Source organism: Crocuta crocuta, unplaced genomic scaffold (assembly GCF_008692635.1).
Source record: "Crocuta crocuta isolate KB4526 unplaced genomic scaffold, BGI_CrCroc_1.0 scaffold271, whole genome shotgun sequence".
NCBI classification, from domain to species: Eukaryota; Metazoa; Chordata; class Mammalia; order Carnivora; family Hyaenidae; genus Crocuta; species Crocuta crocuta.
Window position 1 is genome coordinate 3,815,135 of NW_027527824.1, and position 10,051 is coordinate 3,825,185.

At 46.9% G+C, this 10,051-nt stretch overlaps 1 protein-coding gene across 1 annotated transcript in view; it reads right to left on the bottom strand.

Annotated features, from left to right (window-relative positions):
* The window catches only part of POU2F3 (POU class 2 homeobox 3), a 61,003-nt gene extending 53,268 nt beyond the window's left edge, over window positions 1-7,735 (bottom strand). The window contains exon 1 of the mRNA XM_077777776.1: window positions 7,673-7,735. Within this exon, the coding sequence (XP_077633902.1) occupies window positions 7,673-7,735 (63 nt within the window). The remainder of the gene's footprint in view (window positions 1-7,672) is intronic.
* Between the last annotated feature and the right edge of the window lie 2,316 nt (window positions 7,736-10,051).

Genomic DNA, 10,051 nt, shown 5'->3' on the forward strand with positions numbered 1-10,051 from the left:
CGGTTTTATTAACTACAGTCAGTGTGCTGTCCACTACATCCCCAGGACTTATTTGTTTTATAACTGGAAGTTTTGTTTTGACCCCGTTTACCCATTTCACCTATCTCACCCTTCACGTCTGGCAACCACTAATCTGTTCTCTGTTATCTATGACCTTGTTTTTTGGGATTTTCTTTGCTTGATTTTTAGATTTCATGAATAAGTGAGATGATATGGCCTTTGTCTTTCTCTGTCTGATTTATTTCACTTAGCATAATGCCCTCAAGGTCCATCCATGTTGTCACAAATGGCAAGATTTCATTCTTTTTTATGACTGAATAAAATTCCATTATTTATTTATTTACTTATTTGTTTATTATTTTATTATTGATTATATATCATATATACTATTTTATATATATTATTTTTATATTTATTATTATATACAATATATATTGTTACATATATATTACATTTTCTCTACTCATTCATCTGCCAGTGGGTACTTAGGTTGTTTCCATGTCTTGGCTATTGTACATAATACTGCATTGAACATGGGGGTGCAGACATCTTTTAGAGTTAGTGTCTTCATTTTCTCTGGATAAACACCTCAAAGCAGAAATGCTAGCTAATCGGGTAGTTGTGTATTTTATTTTTTGAGGAGCTTTTATCTTAAGAAAAAATCCTTTTATGATGTCATAAAATTGGCCTAATAAGGAGTAATTTTAAAATTGACAAAAGAGCAACTTCATTCACTCGACAAGCATTTACTCAGTACACTCAGGCACCAGGCATTGTTCCAGGCACTGACTGCCTCACTGGAGAAGACACACACAAGACCCCGACTTCTTTTCTAGTTGAGGAGACATAAGAGGAATGAGAAAACAAATACATAACTTCCTTCAGAGATCATTATGGTGACGGGCAATAATGCATTGTCGGGAGAAGAGTGTGTCAGAGGCTGTTCCTAGGCAGCTGGTCCGGGAAGGCCACTCGGGGGATGTCATGGTTTCTTCGAATGAAGTGAAGACCCAACCTTTCAAAGGTCTGAGGAAGATCATTCTAGACACGAGCCTCAGGACCTAACTAAGGCAAGAGCAGGCTTGTATGCTGAGGAATAGTAACAAGGCTAGCATGGGTGAAGAATGGGGTAACCAGGGGCAAGATGACGTGGCTCTGGCAGACTGGTCATGGTGAAAGCTGAAGCTTTCACCCAAGGACGATGGGAAGTGATGAGGGTTTGAGTAGAGGAGCCACACTGCAGGTGTTTGAACCTGCGGGGATGAGCCTGTAGGAAAGACCAATTGAGAGGTATCACGGCGGCCCAGGGGAGAGAGGGCGGCAGGGTGGGTGGGACAGGGGCAGTGGAGGTGGCAAGAAAGGTCTGGATTTAGAAAGCATTTTGAGGGGCGCCTGGGTGGCTTAGTCGGTTGAGCGTCCGACTTTCGCTTAGGTCATGATCTCGCGGTTCGTGNTTTTTTTTCAAAATATTGACCTCAATTTATAGTAGAGAAATAAGAACTTTTTTAAAATTTTATTATTTTTTTAATAATTTTTTTTTTACAAATAGTTTATTGTCAAGTTGGTTTCCATATAACACCCAGTGCTCATCCCCAGGGTTTGGGCTTTCTTAAGTGGTGGTGTCATTTCCTGAGACGGAGGTGACTTAAGAAAGGGGAGGCCAGTGGTAGAAAATCAAAAGCTGCATTTTTGAACATGTTAAGTTTGAGATGCCAATTAGATACCCCAGTGGAGGTGGAGAAGGGAGTTTGGACTCAGGAAAGGTGTGAGGTCAGAAGAATAAGCTGGGTAGTTATCGGCTTAAAGGTGGTATTTAAAGCCAGAGGACTCAGTGAGGTTACCAAGGAACCAAGTCCAGATGAAGAAGAATAAAAGGGTCAAGGCCGGCCTGAAGAGGAGAAGCCAGCAAAGGAGACTGAGAAAAAGTGAGCACTTGAGTAAGAGAAAGACCAGGTAAGTATGGTATCTGGAAGGCAAGAGGAGATGTTTCCAGAAGGAGGTAATAACAGAGTGAGAGAAACAGCGGAGAGCCACGGCAGTTTGAGTTGGTGAAGGTCATCAGGTTGGTGGACAATTAATAACGGTCTTTGCTTTTGATTTCTGCAAATGCAATTATTGTGTTGTTTATGAGATCTACAACATGAAAAACATGAGCAAGCAAAATTCAGAGATTGATTTTAAAAGTCACCAGGCAACAAAATTAACAATTTCTCTTGCCTGGAAGGTTTTCCATGGCCCTTCTCAAGAGAGTTCTTATCACGAGGATGCACCTGCTGCCCTTGGAGCCTGGCAAGGACAGTTCCCCTTCTCATCAAGGGGATGATTCCGACATCTCTGCCTCATCTTCCTTGAATCCCATGCTAACGGACTGAGGTGCCTGGGCTGGCCAGGACACTGGCCCCATGACACTCCGGCAGAGTGTCTGAGCTGAGCCACACTTAGTAAAGGCTCAGCTCCCCAAAGTGATTCTTGTTCTGATTCTGCTTCCATTGCTAATGTTCTAGATGGAGAGATGATGGTGAACCATTCCCAGGACTCAGTGTATTCATTTTTTTGACACAGTGAGGAAGGTGCTCCTCTTTCACAGAGAAAAGAGGGAATACAATGATCATATTATGTGAAAGAGCAGTCCACAGTCACCAGGAACTTACTTGCTACCCCTTTGTGATGCTCCATGGAGAAGCAGCAGGGCGTACTTGCAAACAGTCCTGGACTTGAAGTCAGACAACTGAAGTTCAAGCCTTTGCTCCATCACTCCTAAGCTGTGTGAGTTTGGTCAAGGTGGACAGCCCCAGAGCCTCAGCCTTCTCGATGGCAAAATAAGGTCATAATTCCCTTTCTACCCATTTTCCAGGAATATAGTAAAACCCAAACGAGATAAAGCTGGTGATCATGCTCGGTTATGTGGGAGACACTACCCAGCTGTAGACCTAGGTTCCAGACGTCCTGGGCCATTCCTCTGTCAGGCAGAGCCTGCTCCTGTGTTAGGGGACTTTGCACATGCTATGCCCTGCTCTCTCTAGAAAATACACTCTCATCTTCTAAGGCCACACTCAAATGTCACATCCTCCATGAAACTTACCCAAAGCAAAATAAGGGATTTTGTCTGTATTCCCACACCTCTTTTTTTTTTAATGTTTTTTTTATTTTTATTTATTTCTAGGAGAGAGAGAGAGAGACAGCGTGAGCAGGGGAGGGTCAGAGAGAGAGAGGGAGTCACAGACGGAAACAGGCTCCAGGCTCTGAGCTGGCATTCAGCACAGAGCTTGACGCGGGGCTCGAACCCACGAATCGCGAGATCATGACCTAAGCGAAAGTCGGACGCTTAACCGACTAAGCCCCCCAGGCGCCCCTGTATTCCCACACCTCTTATTTATATCTCTTATCACACATATCACATTTTTAGACCCAGTAGTCCCTGTGTCCGTTTCCTTAATGAGGTCACAAGCTTCTAGAGGCCAGATTATTCTATCATATTCATCTTTGTACCTCAAGTGCCTAAAGGTGCCCAACACACAGTAGGTGATGAATGACCATGTGTTTGACCCAAATGACTAAGAAACTGCTCCCAGAACAAATCTTTGGTTCTGCCCTGAGAAAATCATAGGTGCCACCAACGGCTGAAACCTCAATGATCTTAGTTCCAAGCCCTGGCTCTCTTTTTGGAAGGTGGCAGCCACTTGCAGGAAAAACAAAGAGGGACAGACACCCAGAAGGAAGCGTTGCAAGGACACTGAAGTCCAAACTCAGAGGAGAAGCACCTTGCAGAGGACACACAGCTTCAGGGAACTTGAATCAAGACCAAAGCCTCGATTTCTCAACTCCTACATTCATACAGTGTTCCCAGTCAAGGCACAGCGCGGGACGCCTGGCGGGCTCAGTCAGTCGAGCATATGACTCTTGATCTCGGGGTCAGGAGTTCTAGCCCCACATGAGTTGTAGAGCATACATTTAAGAAAAATACACTGCATCCAGTGTCCAACACAGAGAAGCCAAGCATTCGCCTTTGATCAACGGCTTAGGCAAAGAAATAGGCTAGATGCCTGACTGAATTTAGAAGTGATTGAAAGCAGAGAGGGAGATTAATACAGAAAACTGGATGATAGAATCAGGATTGGAAAATATTGTGGCGCCTTCTAAGAGGAAGCAGAAACCAGAAAGGTAAAATGTAACAGGAATAAATGCAAAGCCCTGCACTTAGGATTGAACAAATCAAATGTAAGGGTGACTGGGTGGCTTGATCAGTTAAGCATCCAACTCTTGATTTCAGCTCCTGGTTCGTGAGTTTGAGCCCCGCATTGGCTCTGTTCTGACAGTGCAGAGCCTGCCTGGGATCCTCTCTCCCCCTCCCTCTGCCCCTGCCCTGCTTGTGTGTGCTCTCTCTCAAAATAAGTAAATAAACTTAAAACATTATTAAAGAAAATCAACCGTATATATAAAAGACAGGGGAGATTGAATTATACTCTTAGAAATGGTTAAGATGGTACATTTTATGTTTAATTTTTATGTTATATGCTTTTTTTTTACCTCAATAAAAATGAAAAAGAAAACACTAAAGTTGTTTTTTTAATTAGGGAATTCTGTTTTTAAAAAAATACTCTAGCCCAGAAATCTACTTTTCTACTTCACGGGGGTAGTCCATTAAAGCAGTCAAATTGCACAAGGAATACCCAACTATACGACACTCTACTGCATACGATCTAGCGATCCCACTTCCGGGTATCTATCCAAAGAAAATGAAAACATACTATTAAGGAGCTGTCTGCACTCCCATGTTTACTGCAGCATCATTCACAATAGCCACGATACAGATACAACCTAAGAGCCCATCAATGGATAAATAAAGATATTGTTTATTCACACACACACACACACACACACACACAGAGGAATATTATTCAGCCATGAGAAAAAAGGAAATTCTGCCATTTGGTACAACATGGATGGACCTTGTAGCATGACGCTAAGTGAAAAAAGTCAGAGAAGTACAAATACTGCATGGTATTACTTATACGCGGAACTTCAAAAAAGATTTTTTTAAAAGTCACAGTCATAGAAACAGAGCATGAGAGAGTAGAAAAGTAGGGAGGTGGGGAGGATAGGGAGAGATTGGTAAAAGGGCACAAACTTTCAGCTATAAGAGGATGAAGTCCAGGGGTACTGGGAACACTTGCCTTTAGATAAAGCCTTCTTTGTAGTCTTGCCATGAGAATTAAATATGAGGCTCATTTGGAGTGTAATAATGGCACTATAATGAAGAAGAAAAATGTCCTGCTTTACAGATGGATCCTTGCCATATTCAGGGTGGAAATGTTGCGATGTCTATAATTCATACGAAAATATTCCAGCAGCAAGAAGGGCAAAAATTTGACGGTTGTTAAGAGTAGGCAATGAGTATATGGGGTTCATTGTATTCATCTCTATCATCATGTGTGTTTGAAAATGTCCACCATAAAAAAGTTTTTGAAAATGAAAAAAAAAAAAAAAGATTTTGGAAACAAGTGGACGAAACAAATACGGCACGAAGTTACCAATTATTACATCCAGGTGATGGGTGTATGGCTGTTCATTAACTGCTTTCTCTCTTTTCTCTATGTCTGAAGTTTTTCAAAATAAAAAATGTATAAGACAATCCAATGAAGGAACATTGGAAAGCACTTGGCAGAGGGCCTCGTGCATAGTAAGCGCTTAAATAAATATCAGTGGACTTTTCCTTCCTCTCCAGATATTGGCATGGAAGTGACCCAGGCTTAGCCTGCAGCAGCTAGGAACAGGACAGGGTCAATGTCAAAGCTGCTAGGAAGCACACTTCATCTTAGGATGTGAAAGAATTTTGTGAAAAGTGGATTTGTCCCGCCGTGCAAACCACAGCTCTACGTCGACAGAGCTCCCCATTGCTAGGAATATTCAGGCAGAGCCTGCTTGTTTCAGGGATGTGACCGAAGTGGTTTTTGTTTATTTTTTTAAACATTTTTAAATGTTTTTATTTACTTCTGAGAGAGAGAGAGACAGCATGAGCAGGGCAGGGTCAGAGAGAGAGGGAGATGCAGAATCTGAAACAGGCTCCAGGCTCTGAGCTGTGAGCACTGAGCCCGATGTGGGGCTCGAACCCACAAACCGGGAGACCATGGCCTGAGCCGAAGTCGGACGCTTAACCGACTGAGCCACCCAGGTGCTCCTTGAAGTGGTTTTTGAATTAAGGGACAATTTGATGGCATCATTAAGAGGAGGATTTCAAGGGACCTCTAAAATTCTTTCCACCTCAGAAGTCTTTCCATTCAATGCAGCTGATTGAAATACATGTACCAGGACCTTCTGTTCCCTCCTAGAAGCGGGTTCCTGTCTGCAGCACATGCAAAGGTAGGCGCAGGAAGGATCAAAGAGCTCTTCTCACCATTTCCCTCTATCTCGTTTGTTCTGCACACAGATAAAAGATAAGGACACAGAAGGGAGGGGAAGGGCAGAAAGGGCTCAAGGAGGAAGCTCCAGAACCCCTCATTTGGAGGTGTTGGGGGGGCCAACAGGTAAGCTCTGTGCCAAGTTGGAAGAGCCACCAGCTGGAGTGTCTCCAGGCTTCTTTGGGTTCTCGTTGTCCCCTGGCAACCTCTGGGCCATGAGGCTTCCAGCAAGAAAGCAGGAAGAGAGCAAACACCCTGAAATCCTGGCTCACGAGGCTGGGAGAGACCTCAGGAGACCATCAAGGCAAGTTCCCTGCCCTTGGGAAGATGAAACATCGCTATTCACCCCATTTTACAGAGGAGGAAACTGAGTCTCGCCAGGCCAAGTGATGTGTACAGCCTATCAGGACCCGGGTCCACAGTAGACAGGAGGAGCCGGCCCCAGCCCCCTGCTTTCCCACCTCTGAGCCACAGAGCCTGATGATTTGCATAGCTTTGGCAGCACTGGGATGTGTTTGCCTGGGGAGCAGTTCTCTAGGTGAGGGAGGTGGAAGCACCAGAAAGGAGAACCGTCCAAGCAGGAATTTTCACTTCTGCCCAGTAAACAATGCAGAGCACTGGGCGACGAGGCCCAGCCGCTCCCAGTTCTGGACTGCCTCTGTGCGCGCCAGCTCCGCACCCAGTATAACCCAGTAAGCCTCTCAGTGCCACCTTATAACCACTTGGCAGCTCGCTGGCACTTCCTGGGATAGCAATTATTAAAGCCACCAGGACCTTGGAAGCACTTCCTGGGCAGCCGGCCACCAGAGGAAAACAGGAGACTTCCCATTGAAACCAGTCAAAGCAGTTTGTTTGTTTGTTTGTTTGTTTCCAGGCCCCCACAGACACCATGCCTACCTTTTTCTGTTACTTGAGATTCCTCCAAGGCACTGGAAGGTGTGGCCTAATGGTCAGGGTTCTGTACAGAGAACACTCAGGAGCCTGAGCTCGAGGTTACTTCAAAGGCTCTTTTACGCCGGACTTTGGGCAAGTGGCTTAATCTCCGTAGCCTTCAATTTCCCTTAAATATTAAAACAAAAGAGTTTCTGTCCACATTCCTGTCACCTCCTTCAGGGGGTGGGGGGCAAGGAAATGGCCAGCAGGGACCAGAGGAGGACCCCAGAAGACCCCTGAGGAATGGGATGGAGGACCTAGAAAGAGCTCTAGCTCAGGGGTCGGGGAGAGCTGGCTCCCAGGTGTCCACTAGTCGAGTGCCCTCGGTCAAGTCACCTTACCTCTGAGGGTGTGGACAGCAGGCACCAGCACACCATGTGGGTGCAAGCCATGCCCGGGTCCATACCGCCAATGGATCGCGGCACCCTCTTCTTTATCCTAAAGTCCTTGCTCAGTGACCACCACTGAGGGTCAGGATTAGCTGTTCTGAAGAAGCCCATCTGCTAACCCCAGGACAGGGGGACCTCTCAGGTCCCCTTAACCTCTGACCATCTGTGGAGCTGGGAATTTTCATGACTTAACGCTTCTTCCTCCTCGCCCCAATGCTTCTTCCTCCCTGCCTTCTCCTGCCGGCGGGACCCGGGTGCTGAAAGCTTCTCCATGGAGACCCAAAGTGGGCAGCACCGTCGGAGGCTATGCTGAAGGAGCATCTGTGCAGACGCGCCAAGTTCCAGAAAAATAGGCCAGAGGCTCAGGTCCCTGCAGCAAGGAATGTGGCCAGAAGAGCCAGGTCCCCACCAAAGTCTCCACTCCTAGTCCCCTGAGCCTGGAAAACAATAAAAAATCCAACCCCAAGGGAAGGGCCCTGTTAAAGAAGCCCAGGGTGCACTAAGCACATCTCAGAGAAGCTCTTCAGCTGCTATTTTGCTACCAGAACTTTCTCATGCTCAGGGGGACTCCTAGTGCTATGCCCACCATTGACAGGTAAGGAAACTTAGTGCCAGGCAGTGCAAGTGATGTGCTAAAGGTCACACAGGCCATAAACGACACAGCAGGAACAGCCCCCCAGAGTTCCAGGGCCCAGACTTGAGTCAGCACGACAGCTGTGGGGTCAAGTCCACGGGCACCTGGGTGGCTCAGTCAGTTAAGCAGCCGACTTCGGCTCAGGTCATGATCTCATGGTTTGTGGGTTCGAGCCCCACGCCGGGCTCTGTGCTGACAGCCAGTTCAGAGCCTCGAGCCTGTTTCAGATTCTGCGTCTCCCTCTCTCTCTGCCCCTCCCCTGCTCGCGCTCTCTCTCAGAAATAAATAAGACATTAAAAAATTAAAAAAAAAAAAAAAAAGGTCAACTCCAGACCGGTACCACTGTTTCCCTGCCTTAGCCTTGGCAAGGGAAGAGGTTGAAAGAGGTTTAAGGTCAGCTGGAGACTCAGCAGCTCTATCCTAGCCTTCCTCCCGGGGCCAGGGTGAAGGGGGTGAGAAGCGGTGGGGGACAAGGAAGGAGGAGCTGCCTGGATGGGCCACACGGTTGGGCTCTGGCTCTCCCGCGGACACACAGATATCCTTGCACAGCTCTGAGGGGTGCATGTGTAGGAAGCAAGCAAGCTGAGACGGGAGATGCTATCTCACTCTTGTAGAACAACTCACACTTCCAAAAGCTGCCAGACACACTCTCATTTCCTTCCTTCCTCACAACTTGTTCTACAGACAAGGAAACTGAGGCTGGATCCCAGCGCCAGCCCTGCGGGGGGAGGCAGAGTGGGAGGGGGAAGGAACTTGGACCTCAAAGCTCTGGCTCCAGGCCCAGCGCGCTTGCCGACATGCATAGGTCACAGTGACACGCTCTGAGCTTGCGCCTCGGCTGCGAGCTGTACTTCTATATCCACTTCGTGCTTGATCTTCACTTGCCTGTGGGGCCTATTGGGCTGGGACTCCAGGGCTCCTGTTTTATCAGTGAGTAGAGGCTCAGAGAGGGTGGGGTTTCTTAGAGGTCACACAGCTGGTGGCTGAGCCCAGACCCCAGGACCCTTCCCTCGCCTTTTCCTCCTGCAAGGTAAGGTCTTCCTCTCTTCTCTGGGACCAGAGAAGCCGCCCCTGAGGGAAGGGTGCTGGGAGAGGGAGGAGGCTTAGTCCAGCGGAAGGACAAAACAAAAACAAAAATGGACAGAGGATACAGCCTCCGGGGGGGGGGGGGGGGGAGAAGGCTCCAAAATAAATGTCTGGTCTCAAATCCCCACTGTGACCTTGGGAAAGGCATTCCCCTTTTCTGACCCCAGTCTCCTTCCCCATAAAACAGGAGAATAGGGCTGGATCAGAGAGTTTTCAAACAATTTGGCAGCAGAACACTGTTTTCAAATAATAAGGAATAATTACTAGCTGACGTTTATTGAGCATTTACTACGCACCAAGCTCTGTAGTAAACATTTTACACACACGCAGCATTCAACCCTCACAACCGCCCAGTGAGTGGGTGCTCTTATGAACCCCACTTTACAGATGGGGGAACCGGAGGCTCAGAGAGACTAATCGACTTGCCCAAGGTTACTGATTAGTAAATCACGGAGCAGAAACTCAAACCCAAGTCCATCCACCAGGCCAAGGCTGTCCATACCATCTCACGCTATTTGCAAATGAAGCCTCATGTGTATTTGCCGCAGAAGCTTGCAAGAAATGAAGGACTTTTGGATTTTCCGGAACTATCAGCGTCACCTGATCTCGTT